At 34.9% G+C, this 16528-nt stretch overlaps 1 protein-coding gene across 1 annotated transcript; it reads left to right on the top strand.

The window, feature by feature from the left end:
* Positions 1-14126: 14126 nt before the first annotated feature.
* Positions 14127-16229, top strand: LOC147627133 (ethylene-responsive transcription factor WIN1-like). The gene is made up of 2 exons (XM_086816162.1): positions 14127-14287; positions 15286-16229. Exons 1-2 carry the CDS (start codon positions 14208-14210, stop codon positions 15890-15892), a joined length of 687 nt encoding a protein of 228 aa, XP_086672288.1. The 5' UTR covers positions 14127-14207; the 3' UTR covers positions 15893-16229.
* The last annotated feature ends 299 nt before the right edge of the window (positions 16230-16528 follow it).

Here is a 16528-nt window from a genome sequence, read left to right as displayed (position 1 = left end):
GGGATTGGGATGGTCGTAGTGATTGCATTGAACACAAGGCATTTCGCTCATCACTTGAAGAGGAATTAAGGATGTTTGGTTTTGAAGGATCTCATCCTCTCTTAGAGATGACGGTTGTAAGCTTTTAAGCAAGGTTGCATAGAATTCAAGGAATGACAACTCCGAGATAAATTTTTTGTTAGCCATTGCTTTACTTGGTTTAGATAAGAAACATCTCATATCATGATCGTCTTTCATCATGTTGTCATCTAATCGTATCACTTCTTTACAATATTGATCAGATGTTTTCGGATTGGATACAATGATCAAGTTGTGTAAGCTATTATTCTTTAAGCCCATCATGAGACACGTCTTTAATTGAGCATTATTTAGTTTCTCCCATGGCTCACATCGTGAGTCCAAGAGTTTTATCCAAAGGATAAAATCCCGAATGGTTTCGTTCTGTTTTCGCTCAATCGAATAGAGTTTTGTCTCGCTGCACTCTACCGATCACCTTGTCTTGAAAAGCCATGGATAAAGGCTTTTTTCAAGGTCTTGAAGTTTGTAGGCATTAATGTGATGAACCATTGATGAGCCTTTCCCACTAAGCATAGGTTCAACGCATTTACCTTGGTGGGGAAGTTTGGATTTCCATTTAAGGCTTCACATCTCTGTTCAAACATTTGAATGAATTGAATAGGATCAGTTGTTCCATTATATTTGCCATGATTTTTGAAATCTGTATAGCTGTGTTTTTGTACGAGTCATTGAGGCCGTGTGTGAGTGCTCTTGTAGGCAGGGACCATAGTCCTTGGGCAACCCCCCTTCCTATATTAGTTAATATATCCAAGGTGTGGGCATCCAGGGGTTGCAAAGGGTTGGTACCTATAGGATTTGTGGGAATGTTAGGTAAAGGACCAAAGCCCAGTGGGATTGAAGTGACAAGGGCCAATGATATGCTTGTTGTCGGCATGGCCAATGGTATTGGGAGGTGCATTTGGGACATTGATCTCAATGGCTCAAAGATGTCAGCCATTGGGTTCAGTGAGGGTGTCGGCCCACGTAGTCCCTCTATCGTTGTTGCTATGTCTGATGCTGGCAATTGCTCCTTATTAATGAGCAAGACTCTTTTTTATTTTTTTGTTTTTAGGATTTATGACAGCGTGTTACAGCCTCAGGAGGCCTGATGTACCCTTCTTTGGGTTAAACGAGTGTCTGTTTGCCCAAATTAGTTTAGACGCTACACGCATGTGAATGATCTCTTCTTGGAGATATTTTTCAAAAAAAATGCAAGATGGTAGAATCCTAGATTGAAGAGGAGGTCTCAAAACCTATTTTCCATCACTGTTTGAAGCCAAAAAAAAAAAAATTCGGGAAGATTTTTCATGTTTTGCAGTCCGTTTTTGAAGGTGTTCCAAAAGGAATTTGAAAAAACCATGTATGAGAGAGTTGTAGTATTTTTAGGGTACTATAACTTTGTCTCTCTGAGTTTTTCTTGATTTTGTCATTTAGACCCTCAAAAAGTAGCTTGAATATGGTTCGCAATCATTTTTTTGGGGCGACTTTTTGTGCTTTAAGTACCGTTTTTGCCTCGATTTTTGGGTCAAATTTTGAAGCTGTTGGTCGGAGGCCAAAATGATAGATTTTTCCCTAGGATGCTTCGACCAATTTCGAAGGGCTCAAGGCCCGCTTTCCAATGAGCACTAGAGCGCCTTCAACGGCTTCACGGTTTAGGAGATACGAGCCTCCAAACAAGGCACTTTAGGCTCATAAGAGCCCTAATGCTACAATGACTACTCTCATAATATATCCATGAAGTACATCACTTAGGACTTCATCCTAACTTACTTCCACATGCTCTTGAAGTGGAAATCATCATAGATATTCAGTCGGACCATTATAGGCGCCTATCTAAGTTGTAGATTTGGACACCATTGCTTCATATCTTAAATGTAAGACCTTTTGGTGTATCTACCTTGACTCCTTGATATAAGATAATGCGGTAGCTCTTGTTGACCCTAGAAATGGGTTAACAATAAGGCAAGTGTTGCAAATCAAGAATATTCATTTCATGTATTAAGTTTATTACGTGAAATAAAACGTCTTATCAACTTGTGTAGAGGAGCAATTAAAAGAATTTCATCAAATGAAACTAAACCAAAGATGGCCATTATCTTAGATCTGAATGGATTGATTTTGTAGTGTTGCTTCACTAAATTTAAAAAAAACATAAGCTTACATTGTGGCATTGAATGTATTTTTCTTTATCCAAGATGTATAGAATTTTTAAAAGGATTGTTTACGAGGTTTTCATGTTGGGATATGGTCAACAATAATGCAAAAGAATGTTTGGAATCTATTTATGGTGCAAACTTTAACAAAACAAGTAGGAAAAGAGTTACCATTTGTTCATATAATGGGGACAAGATGAGTGCTACACAAATGATCATGAGAAGGTTTATAAGGGTTGAAGAAATGTTTTTACCTCATTTAAAGGTTTGGTGCTAGTGGAGAACTCATTGCTTAAATTGTTGAAAGAACTATGCTTATTGATGTGATAACTCTTATAAAGGCTACTTAAATCTAGCAAAAATTATATCTTTCCTACATTATTTAATGTTAATCATGGAGATAACATCTTGATGAAGAATATATTATTTATTACATTTAGATGTTTCCAAAAAATATACGTAATGTTTCCAACAATATACATGATGCCATAACCTTTAATAGATATGGGTAATAACCAATAAAAATATGGTCATTCATTGTATGAGTACTTTTGATTTGGTGATTTAAGGATGGGACGAGATGAACAAGAAAATAACTAGGGAAGGAGGTAAGGATGCAACTTTAAGCTTATCAAATAGACATACGTCACCAGATCGATCTTAAGGGCATACAAGATATACTCAACTAAATGTAACAACAAGTAAAAATCATGTTCCACTTACTCATCTAAGTAGTACATAGTTAGTGAAATTGTAAAGAATTCCTCCAGTGTCTACACTAAAATACGTGGAAGTAATTCACTATGCCAAGAAACTAGGGTATATAATAAAAGGTTTATCACATGACTTACAGCTAAGAGTTTTTATATTCCAAATAGAAGAGTTCTATCAACATCAGTTAAAGATAAACTAGGCTATTTTTTATATAAGCATGTAACTTTTGTTGTTATTTTTCATTTTGAAATGTGAATATCATAGATCAAAGATGATCATATGCAACCACCACATTTTCCTATTAAAGCCAAAGATATCTTCTACATCAAAGATGTGGCCGACACGGTGAAAAATTTATCGATTGAAGGAGCTGGCCTAGGATTACTTGTACATTTAAATGTGAAAGATGGAAGGAATTTGTTATACTATGGAGGGTCAAAATATTCCCATGCTAATTGGTTAGAATTATGTGCAATAAAGCCTAAAGCACAAAAATACTCTATCATTAAGGACCATCATGTGGATCTTAAGGAGGATACATTATACATTATTAGTGACTTGTAAGATGGAAGTGTGGCTCGTTCCATACATAGTTGCAAGGATTGCAAAAATAGGCTTAATGAGTGCTTTATCTTCTTTCTGACATTACCTCCATGGTATAACTATGGGAAAAGGAATGTACATGTACATTTATGTAGAAGAAATATGTGATCTCACTGCTATAGAGGAACTATAGAAGGAATTTGTAATCTCACACTCTGCTCTAGATTCTGATATTTGATTTAATGTCTTTTATAATTTGTAATGTTTCTTAACACCAGCACTTCTAAAAAGTTTTCAATGTCTACATATTTTAATATTTAATGGTGCAAATGTTAATCCAAATATATTATGGCATTAAAGATTAGTAGTATTTCAAAACTTTTAAATACATGATGGTTTTTTGAACAATCCTTATTACTAATAGTATCGCCACATTTGGATGATCCTTATAGTTTTTCATTATCTTAGTTATTCAGATGATAACTGAAGTGGTATTTTAAACTCAGATTGTAACTTAAGTGATATTTTTTCATTGTCTAAGCTATTTAGATGGTATCTTAAGTGCTATTTTTTTATTGTGTAAGTTATTTAGATTGTATCCTAAGTGGTAATTTGATTAAAAAATGTTAGTGCTTCTAAATAGCTCATGAACTTTATCGAAGTTATTATACTAGATATCAAGTTTGAACAATCAAGATAAGTTTTAAATGTCTAAGTGTTCTCAAAACAAACTTCGGTGGTTACATTGAGTAAGTGTTTCTGATAAAAAGGAAAGTGGTTTTAATGGAAACCATTTTTGAGCATGTCTTTATTGTAATAACTTCATGTAGTCTAAATCTAGAGGATTTTAAAACTTCTTTCTAGATGATTTTAACTAATATAGTCTAAATCTAGACAAATTTAACTTCTAGATGATTTTAACTAATGTAGTCTAAATCTAGAGCATTTTAAAACTTCTTTCTAGATGATTTTAGCTAATATAGTCTAAATCTAGACAAATTTAACGTAGTGTTCTAGTTGACTTTAACATTTATATATTCTAGATATACTAAAAAGGGAATTGGGATTTTTTTAAAATTTCTTAATGACTTGTTAATACTTAATTAATCTACCAACTAATGCAACATAAATTCTATAAAATAATCTTTTACAATTCATACACAAAAACCAAAACCCATAGATCCATGCTATTGTATAGAGAAGAAAAAATCTCATTAACATGCCTTGTAATCACATCCTAATGACTCTTTAATATCCTTAATCTCACTCACTCCCATTGCCAAATCTGACTGTCTCCGTTGGGTTTGTAATAGAAAGTTGACCCCACACAAAAAATAAATCCAAAAACAACAAAAACACAATTCAATCCTTCTCCCAAAATCCCTTCCTCAAACACCTTCTCCAAAATTCACTCTACAAGGTTTTACATAGAATGAGATAAAATGGTGGAAAAAGATTAATGTGTGCCATGTTAACCACTCCATTGGTTAACATGGTTTTGCTCACCTGACCGCTTTGCCATCTTACTCGCATGAATGAGCACTTAACTTTTGTAAGGACAAGAATAGAATATATAAACCAGACTTACCATGTGTTTAATGTCAAATAGGGAAAGTCTACATACATTTAAAAACAGATCATAAATACAATTTCTAACGAACTCTCATCTTTTCACATCGTTCCACATCATTTCCCATTATTCCACATTCTTCTAAATCAATTCACTTTGCTTAATCCACATCCAATCATATGTATTCCCATTGTCCTTCATCCATTCTCATCTAATCACATTATATTACATCCCATCACATCTATCCACATCTATCCTCATCACATCTCATCCATTATCATCTAATCACATTATATTACATCCCATCACATCTATCCACATCTATCCTCATCACATCTCATCCATTCTCATCTACCCATATCCACATCACATCTATTCACATCATATCTCATCCATTCACATCTATCCCAATTCACATCACATCATATCTCATCCATTCACATCTATCCCAATTCACATCACATCCACATCACATCTCATCCATTCACATCTATCCCGATTCATATCACATCATATCACATCCATTCACATCTATTTACGTCACCTCGCATTCACATCCATTCACATCTCATCGCATTTATTCACATCCATTCACATCTCATCGGATTTATTCACATCCATCACATTCATTGCATTCCCATCCCATTACATACATTCTATCCACATTACATCACATCCATATCCATCCATATCTCATCACATCCATACACATTATATCCCATTCATCCACATCCATCCATTCATTCACATGCATGTCTATCCACATCCATCCATACATTCACATTCACATCCACATATATTTACGTCACATCACATTTCATCCACATCTCATCACATTCACATCCACATCCCTTTACACCACATCACGTCTCATCCACATCCACATCCACATCCACATCCACATCCATTTACATCACATCACATCCTTTCACATCCACATCCACATTCATTTACATCATATCACATCCTTTCACATCCACATCCATTTACATCACATCACATCCTATCACATCCACATCCACATCCACATTCAGTTACATCACATCACATCACATCCTATCACATCCACATCCATATTCATTTACATCACATCCTTTCACATATTCTCACATCTCATTCCCATCGCTTCATTCATATACACATCCATTTATATCACATCCTTTCACATATCCTCACATCTCATTCTCATCTCTTCATTCACATCCACATTCATTTATATCACATCCTTTCACATATCCTCACATCTCATTCTGATCTCTTCTTTCACATCCACATCCATTTCACATTTAGTAACATTTTCTATTTTTGATACCGATGGGACTTTTCTAATATTTCTGCCAATTGCTTGGCCTAGGTAAAGGTTCTTTTTCTCAACGGATATTTTCATATTCTTTCTTAATTTTCTCAAGTGAAATATATTCAATATTCTTCTTTCTGAGTAAAATATTCATGGGATTCACAAAAATCAATTCTACCCATATTTCCCAATAATGCTCAAAATTCCACTTTTGATAAATACTCATAATTTGAATTGTGCTAAAAAGTACTCTTTTTTTCATTTAATTTCTTGGATCTCAAATATCATGGGAATTTCTCTTTTTACATTTAATTGATTGAATTCTAAATGTCATGGGAATTCCTCTTTTATCATCAAATAAATTTATCTAAAATTTCTATTTTCTTTAATAAAAATATCCATTAATTCAATATGCCAAGAATTCCACTTTTACTATTTAAATGATTGAATTCCAAATGTCATGGGAATTCCTCTTTTATCATTTAAATATTTCTCATGCATAAAATAAATTTATCTAAAATTTCTCTTTGAATTTTAATAAAAATATCCATTAATTCAATATGCTAAGAATTCCACTTTTTCCATTTAAATGATTGAATTCAAAATGTCATGGGAATTCTTCTTTTATCATTTAAATATTTCTCATGCATAAAATAAATTTATCTAAAATTCCTCTTTGAATTTTAATAAAAATATCCATTAATTCAATATGCTAAGAATTCCACTTTTTCCATTTAAATGATTGAATTCCAAATGTCATGGGAATTTCTCTTTTATCATTTAAACAAAATTACCATAATTTTCTTTTTTCTTAATTATTTAATTATGCATAAACCTTAAAAATTAGTTTTCCATTGAATGTGATGAAAATCGTTCTTTTAGCATAGGATGAGCAATCCTAGAATATGGTAGGAAGTCCTCTTTTCACGTTATGCATAAGAATGAATTATGTATCAATTTCTTAAAAATTTTGCCATAGCTCCGCTGCTATTACTAATACTTTTTAATATTTTTTGAAAAGAATAAACTTAGTAATACAGTTATGATAGTATAACTATCTTCTAAACTGAAATCCAATTTATGGATTTAAATCATAAGATTATCATAATTTTAGAAGCATAAAAGTATAAAAAGCCACTTTCTCAACCTCTAGCTTCACAAGCCAAGAGTTTGATTTGTGAATTGAGAATTTATCAATGAGAAGCATCATTTGAATAGAGAATTGGTCATAGGAATGACCATTCTTTTGGGGAGAGAGAGATAAACATAAAAAGCATCCTAATTAGAATAAATATAAAATTTTCTTAATTATTCATTACAACTCTTAAGAAAAGCTTGATTTGCATTATAAATATTTAATTTAGAAACTTCTCAAGCTTGCGAGGGGTTGAGAAGTGAAAACATTGAGAATAGTAGAGAAAAACCATGAAATTACTCCTTACCTCTTGATTTTGCTTGCTTCTCTATCTTAGAAGAAGCCCCCAACCAATCAATTGGTTAGTGTGTCAAGAGGAAAGCTCCAAGGATGGTTGAAGAGAGAGAGAAGCTCCAATCTCTCCAAAATGTAGAGGATTTTTAAGGGATAATAGAAAATATCATTATTTTAATGTAATACTGGCATGGTATAGTTCACAGTTTTTTTACAAAAGACTAAGGATCTATTTATAGGTGAGGGAGGCCTCTAACCAAGTCCACCTAAGTTCTAGAATTTTTCAGGTTCACTTTGGTAAAATTTGGATAAGATTTGTTGGCTCCTTTTTTATTTGGTTTGATCCAGGAGAGAGAAGAGATACAAATATCACAATTTTTTTGAATTAAAAACTGATCCACATGTGTGAAATAGGCGCCTACCTCAAAGTCTCCCCCCTCCTTACCAAGGTGTCAAAAATGTATCATTATTCCAAAATATCTCTTTTTTAAGTAATATCTCATAGTTTTTAACTAATAAGCCTTGTACTTAGTCAATGAGGTTGATTATGCTCAAATAAGTTTACTAATGATTAACTAACTTAAATTCTAAGTTCAAATTCAATGTGATTAAGAGAAATCTTCTTCTCCAAAACTAGAGGACAGAGTTCACAACAATAATAAGATATATAGCTTATAGGGACAAATTCTAAAAATGGGTTTAGCAACACATGGTTATGAACTTTTTTTAAATCTTCTAAGTATCACTAACAAGTGAAAATTTTTTCTATCACTAAGAATCTCTTGTAGTAATACTTGCCAGATGTTTCACATTGATATTAGGCTTTTTTCTAAAATCTTGGATAATGCATGTGTAGCGACTAAGCGACAATGTGCAAAACTTCACTTTTTCCTACTAAGAGCCTTTTGCATGGGTAATCAAAACTCTCTCTCTCTCTCTCTCTCTCTCTCTCTCTCTCTCTCTCTCTCTCAATGCATCTTGCTTCCATTATGTTAGTTTTCTCTGAAGAGAGAGGTTGAGAGGGTTGGGGATTCCTCCAAAAGCTATAAAAGAGCTTTTATCCCCTCTAATCATGGTCTTATAAGTGTTTATAAATGTAGAACGTTGACGAAGCATTTATAAGTTAGACATCTCCCAAGGGTTTAAGTGTGGAGGAGCCACCCCCATAAGGAGTTATCACCATCCTAATGGTTAAAGTAAAGGAAATCAAATCTTAACTTACACACATAAATCTCTACAAAACTAAAACCTAAACTAATCTTGATCAAAACTTGCACCCAGAGTGATGAAGATCAACTTGGGCAAATATTAATTCTAGCAAAGCTTTACACTTGTACTAATGGGAAATAAGGATATCCTACTCACGTAAATGAGGATCATCCTAGCCCTCTCCATCTCTATGCATGTACGTCAACTTGCTCACAAAGCCAATTAACAACCTCACATCCACTCATCACAAAGGTGTGTGAATCCATTTGAGAGATGGTGCCTCTTATTAATATTACATATCAGGAAAAAACACAAAAGAAAATACCAAAAACAAGATATGTGTTTGCAAGCATACAAATGTCTTTCCTGGGGAGTTTGTGATCACTAACCATGTGGATGGCTTTGCATTGACGTGGTGGGATGGATAAGGCCTAAGATGTCTCATTGGATTTTCTCATTCCTCCTTCATCTAGCAATCACTTGGAGAAGAGCTATCCCCGCATACTCCTTATCTTGCCTACCCTAAGTGAGTGCTAGATTTCCACTTGGAGTCTTTTGGAGTAAGTGCTTATCACTAATCAAGGTCCAATACAAGATTTAAGATCCATAGAATAACTTGTCTCTACTTGCAACCTAAGCGAACAAGTATGCGAGTCCATGTGTGTATAAAGTGTTACGTGCGAGATGCAAGTTTCGTGTAACATGTATGTGCAATTTAGAGGAATGTAACGTGCAGGATGCAATGTGGCAACATGCATACTGTTGCAACGTGGTAACGTGTGATGTGTAGGGTGACGTGCAAGTTGTGACATGCAATGTGGAATGTGCAGGTTGGGGTTGCCATGTGATGTGTTGCCGGGGTCAACTGACACAACAACAATTGTCCATTATTTGGGATTATGGATCCAGTAATTCTTAAATTCCCAATGAGAGCATAGTCAGATGGGAAAGTTTTTAATGCACACAACACATTTAAGGAGCATACTAATAGATCATTGAAAGAACTTAAACATATGAAATAACAGAAGGTTACACAATAAGGCACATGACTATATTAATATATATAATACAAAGCTACAAGAAAATCAAGGCACCTCACTGTATGGATTTGGCAATGCTTAAATGCGCAATGAGCCTTATTCTCAACTCTCTCTAGTATCACCACCTTCTATCAGTCTATAGTACAAGTTGCTTATATTGAGCTTATTTTTGCACATATAAGCTACATTCAAGCTCCTAATGGTGTACTAGCTAATGGTTACAGGGTATTGTGTACAAAGAACATGGAAACTACCCATACTGGCATTATCGTCAGCCAGACTGGGCGGTGTTGACCACCTTCATAAGGTTTGGCAGCACTCCCAATAAAGGTGGATCCCATGGAACAACACATGGCACGCATCTGTGGCTTTGCTTTTTGCAACTGTTTGTCCTTATTAAAGGAGGAATATTGATACCAAGTGTGGGGGGACACTACATTGGGCTGGCTTCCAAGTTTCCCTTCTTTCTTTTCATTTTCATACCACTTCATAGGCTTCTTCTGTGTTGCATCTTAATCCACCTCTCTTTTTGTGGATCCTTTGATTTGATCAAATGGTTTCTCTACGGATAGTAAAAGTTTTAGGTGAAAGGTGTGAGGTCCACGTCTTCCAAGATGTGAGGTGAAAGGTGTGAGGTCCACGTCTTCCAAGATAAAACGTTACGAGCCTGAGTGTGTCCACCAAGGTTTTCTATGCCACTAAATGGTCTTCTTAGGGAAACTCCAGCTCAAGGAGGTAAGCAGGTTCCACACGTGTTTCTATTTTAGCCACCGTCGTGGGGAGATTGACTACATCATGTACAGAGATGTGTACACTTGGTGGGTCTATGACCTCTTTGGGTCTTCTTTTGCTGAGCAACTGCCCTCAATTTTTTGTTGCCAGCCTCTTGTTTCTCCTCTTTTTTCTTGTGGATTCGGAAGAGCATGTTCTAGGTGAGAGGTCTATCATAGCACTTTAACTTGCTACCATTGAGACTTGTATCCTTCTATATCAATCCCATCTAGAGTCTCAATCTGAATTATGCCTTAAGGAGCAATCTATGTCACTTTAATAGGGATCTTGACCTCTGTACTTCTGTAAGATTCCTCCCTCCAGCTTTTGAGGTGTAAAGGTGTAAGAACCTCCCCTTCTGTTCTTATAATTATTCCCCTCTCTGAAATAAAATAAAGATATTGTTTTACCCTGTTTTGGCCTAGAGAGAGAAAATATCTAGAGAGAGATAATCCAAAATTGAGATATCTTTGGATATAAAAATCCTCCTAGTGTCTAAAATGGTTTCTCCTGAAACAAAATTTCAAAAAGAACTTTTCAATGTGCATTTGGAATTAATTAAAAATATGTATAAAGGACCTTAGTCTAAGGGACAAGATTTTCTAAAAATTCTGGATTATGGTCCAATTAAGGTTCCTATGGACCAATAGGATTAATCCAAGTGTTGGGATGAGATAAATCCAAAGAAAAGAAAAAAATACCCAAAAATGAGTAAATGCTCACATAAGATGAAGAGTTGATTGAGTAAAAGGTTTATTAGTTACAAACTATGAGATATTACTAAAAAAAGGGATATTTTAGAATAATGATACATTTTTGACACCTTGGTAAGGAGGGGGGAGACTTTGAGGTAGGCGCCTATTTCACACATGTGGATCAGTTTTTAATTCAAAAAATTTGTGATATTTTTATCTCTTCTCTCTCCTGGATCAAACCAAATCAAAAGGGAGCCAACAAATCTTATCCAAATTCAACCAAACTGAACTTGGAAAATTCTAGAACCTAGTTGGACTTGGTTAGAGACCTTCCTCACCTATAAATAGATCCTTAGTCTTTTGTAAAAAAATTTGTGAACTATACCATTCCAGTATTACACTAAAATAATGATATTTTCTATTATCCCTTAAAAATCCTCTACATGTTGGAGAGATTGGAGCTTCTCTCTCTCTCTTCAACCATCCTTGGAGCTTTCCTCTCGACACACTAACCAATTGATTGGTTGGGGGCTTCTTCGAAGATAGAGAAGCAAGCAAAATCAAGAGGTAAGGTGTAATTTCATGGTTTTTCTCTACTATTCTCAATGTTTTCACTTCTCAACCCCTCTCAAGCTTGATAAGTTTCTAAATTAAATGTTTATAATGCAAATCAAGCTTTTCTTAAGAGTTGTAATAATTAATTAAGAAAAGTTTACATTTATTCTAATTAGGATGCTTTTTATGTTTATCTCTCTCTCCCCAAAAGAGGACCAATAGGATTAATCCAAGTGTTGGGATGAGATAAATCCAAAGAATAGAAAAAAATACCCAAAAATGAGTAAATGCTTACTCAAGGCATGTGCCACTTGCCTTACTAGAAAGTATGATGCAATGCATTTTTCATGTAAAAAGGATGATGATATATAAGGAATTAATTATTATCTTAGAAAAGATAAGGTTTTGCATAAATTTAATGTTAAGTAAATTACAATATTGTGGCATCTTTAAGCCCAACTTTTTATTTCACTTGATATAAAGAAGCTTCCATTGATAAGGATAAGTTTATACTTTATTATATATAATAAGGATTTTTCCCCATAAAAGAAACAAGTAAGAAGTATTTAAACATAGCAAACACATATATTATTTAGTGATCTTTTGTGTAAAGTCCTAATTTGGCATCTAAATTTTGACTCAAAGTGATTAATTAGTGTTCAATTCAAAATGCTTAAGCATTTAAACTTAGCAAACACAGATTTTATTTAGTGACCTTTTGTGTAAAGTCCTAATTTGGCATCCAAATTTAGACTCAAAGTGATTAATTAGTGTTCCATTTCAAAATGCTAAAAAAAAGTTTTTATTTTCATAACCTTCTATGCCTAAAGAGAGATTTAATAAAAAAGACTCTTTCTTATTTATCAAAAGTAATCTAATTGCAAATGCTAACACTTGACATTCAAGCCGTGAGATACACACTTATAGATATGCTTTAATTGCATTTCAAGTAAAGAAAGTATCTATATTGTTTCTTATACTTCAAGAAAGAATCTTGTTACAAGTTTTTAGTGAAATACTTTTTTTCCATGTGCTAGAAATTAGTGAGACTAAAAGGCTATATTTTAAGCCCAAAGAATAGGTAATACATTGAATTTGTGGCTTTGTCCTTTTCAAAATGTTTTTGAAGGCAATAAGTTTACAAACTCTAGTGTACAATGAATCCACCTTTTTATGTTTAAAAAAAGGTTTCTATAGAGTAAAGTACAATAAAAGAGCTTCATCAAGCAAATATTAGAAAACAAAAACTAAGATGTTTAGAAAAAGGGCATTAAACTATAATTGTTTCTTGTCAAGCATTTGTCAATACACTCAATAACAAGGCCCCAAAGCTAGAGAATTAAAAGTTGTTTTTTCTAATGTGATGAGTTATCCTAGGGAATTAAAGGTTGTTTTTTCTAATGTGACAAGTTATCTTAGGGAATTAAAAGTTGTTTTTTCTAATGTGACAAGTTATCTTGAGTGATGGAGAAGTTGCTAGCAACCTACTTTAGACATATACACTCTCCTCTCAACATTCTCATTCTTCCTCTAAAGTGAGGTGAAACCTCGTCCACACACACACACTCTCTCTCTCTCTCTATCACACACACACACACACACACACACACACAAAAATGATCTGACGTATATATTATCATCATCTCTCGTAACTATACATGCATGTTGATAGGGTTTTAAACACCTCACAAGAAGTAAAATACACGAGACAATTATTAATCTCTCTCTCTCTCTCATACACACGAGTGCACGCGCGCACACATACATACATACACACTCTCTCTCTCTCTCTCTCTCACACACACACACACACACACACATACCCCTTCAATAAGTCAAATACACTAGACAATTAGTAAAATCAATCTCTCTCTCTCTGTCTCTCTCTCACTTTTGGGGCGGACACCCCTTGAATGGACGCTCCCTTATTTGTTTTTCTATCAGTACGGGCGTCCTTTCTCTCTCTCTCTCTCTCTCTCTCTCACACACACACACACACTCTCTCTCTCTCTCTCTCTCTCTCACACACACACACACACACGCATTCATTTATATAATATGCTTCTTTTTCCTGCTCACTGGGTCATATTCTCACGTCTCTCTCTCATTTCATCTTAAGAAGTTGTAGAGTGTGTTTCTAACTCGGTAGTTTTCGCTAATTCTACTTCTTGCCCATGACTCGCCCTCAACGCTTCAGAGGGGTTCGCCAGCGCCATTGGGGCTCTTGGGTCTCAGAAATCCGCCACCCTCTACTGTAAGCAAACAATCACGCTATGTTTCAATTGTCTTATTAATCACTTGTAAAATGAGTGAATTAATCTCATTTGTCTTATTAATCACTTGTAAAATCAGTGAATTAATCCCTCCTTTTAAAAAAAAAATCTGAACTAAGGAAGTAAAGGTTTAGTAAACAAAATCAAAATTATGCTCCAATTTTTCCTCTATAATACAGGTAAATTGTTTTATCTAATGGGTTCGGATTATGCTTAAGAGGCTGTTAGCTAATTGAATTGCGCACTTGATTCTTTCGTACTATGGTCAATTTCCCATCCTTCATTTGCTCTAACAGCTTGATATGCTAATTGTGTTAATGACCATGTGGATTAAGACCTTAAATTAAGTTAGTCATTGACAAGATTAGCCTTGCTATTTCGGAGCGCAACTTAACAGCTAAACACAGTTCTCAATTAGGATAATACTTAATGACGATGCGCCTTAAGGCCTTAAAACCCAATTAGCAACATGATTACGATGCGTTTCAAGAGCCCACCTATACTGTAAGCTAAAGATTAGCTGTCAGTTAAGATTATGCGCTCTTCTGCCAGCCAAAAATGGGTTGTCGATCATGATAATGCACTCTTCTGTAACCTCAAAGTGGGTTCTTAATCTTGATACTGCACTGCCATCTGTATCAAGTTGCTACTGGGCACTCGATAACCAACGATGGGTTCTCAATTATGATCATAGTGAGCTTTTTTGTACTACTTCTGCTTTCGTTAAAAAGATTAGCTTAATTATCATGATAGTTGGCTGTCCTCCGATACCGATTTACCACAGCTTTAATATTGATCAAAATCATCTGTTCACACAGATAGGTTTAGGGGGCTAATGATGGATTTGAAGGACTGAGGATGTGAATAAGCATGATGTGGGTGTGTTTAGAGATGCGGTTAAGGGGCTGATAAATGATAATGGGGTGGGTATTATATGTTTAAGGGGCTTAAAAACATGGTTTAATGGTGGTTTTGGCAGGAAGACAAGGGTATGGCTTGGCACATTCGAGACAGCAGAGGATGCTGCAAGGGCTTATGATGAGGCTGCAATATTGATGAGTGGGCCAAGGGCAAAGACCAATTTCCCTTATGATCCAAAGGCACCTGCAACAACAACACTTCTCTCTTCACCCCTCATAGCCAAGCTCCAAAGGTTTTACTTATTGTCTCTACCTTACCAAAAACAGGATCAACAACATGTTTTAAGCCACAATTACCCACTTGATATCAATAATTATCATGCACCACCTCACCCACCCAAATCTCTCACTTGCTTATGCCTTGACACTGAAAAAGCCAACCTTGGTGTTTGGCAAAAGCAATTAGGGCCTGGCCTTGACTCCAAATCCAAGTGGGTCATGACCCTTCACCTTGATAATGACAATCATCTTAGTGATAATCCTAGTGCTAATCACGATATCAATGCGCATCATGTTTGTGCCCCTATGCAAAGGCAAATTGATTCTGAAAGACAAGAGAGTGATGATGTTATAGCTGCCCAAATGATTGAAGAGCTTCTAAGCTATAACTCTATGACTCCCAAGAACATTAATTGTGCCCTTCCTCCTCCTGGTCTTAGCACATGAGCAATGTTGGGATACTAGCAAAGGTGTGCCATTATGAGATAGTGGGTGCAATTGGCACCTTGACAATGAGTTTCATCCACTTTATTAATGGCACTTGAAAAACCTTAGGCAATTGAAGCAACACTTTGATTACATCAAGCCTATGTCTTATAATGTTAAAAGCTAGCAAATAATATTTTTAGCCAGAGCCCACAAAACAATGGTGCAAAAATGGCACTAGTTTTAGTGTAATGTACCTATCTATGAAGACAACATGTGGCCCCAACAGCTCAATTTTGAAAGCAAGCATGCTTGTAAGTTGTAACTTGAAACTTTTGTTAGCATGTTATGTTTGTGAGTGCATGTTTTATTTCTCTTATATTGATGTGATTGATTGTCTTATTGCAAACTAGTTGATTAACTTGTCATGTCTAAACACTAAGGATCATGGCTCACATAACCCGGTTTGTAGTGTAATTTTTCGCGTTGAAATTTAGGATCCCGATTCGAATTCGACGTCGCCTTTAATTTGAAAGGTTAAAATTCACACAGTCGTACACGTTAGTCATAAATCCGGGGATGGGTACGGTTCCTGGCGATTGTCGAGTCTAAATCTCGGTTAAGCCTAAGCAATGTCTGTAATTTGGAGGGTTGGGA

The sequence above is a fragment of the Cibotium barometz genome, chromosome 21, assembly GCF_041138505.1.
Source record: "Cibotium barometz isolate CiBa-2024 chromosome 21, ASM4113850v1, whole genome shotgun sequence".
Classification (NCBI taxonomy): Eukaryota; Viridiplantae; Streptophyta; class Polypodiopsida; order Cyatheales; family Cibotiaceae; genus Cibotium; species Cibotium barometz.
This window is presented reverse-complemented; position numbering and strand designations above follow the sequence as displayed.

What these genes read in the sequence shown, in the direction of transcription:
- LOC147627133 (XM_086816162.1), top strand. Translation starts at nt 14,208, where the DNA reads ATGACTCGCCCTCAACGCTTCAGAGGGGTTCGCCAGCGCCATTGGGGC. An exon ending in GAAATCCGCCACCCTCTACT is followed by an intron (nt 14,288 to 15,285) that starts GTAAGCAAACAA and finishes TGGTTTTGGCAG; the next exon opens with GAAGACAAGGGTATGGCTTG.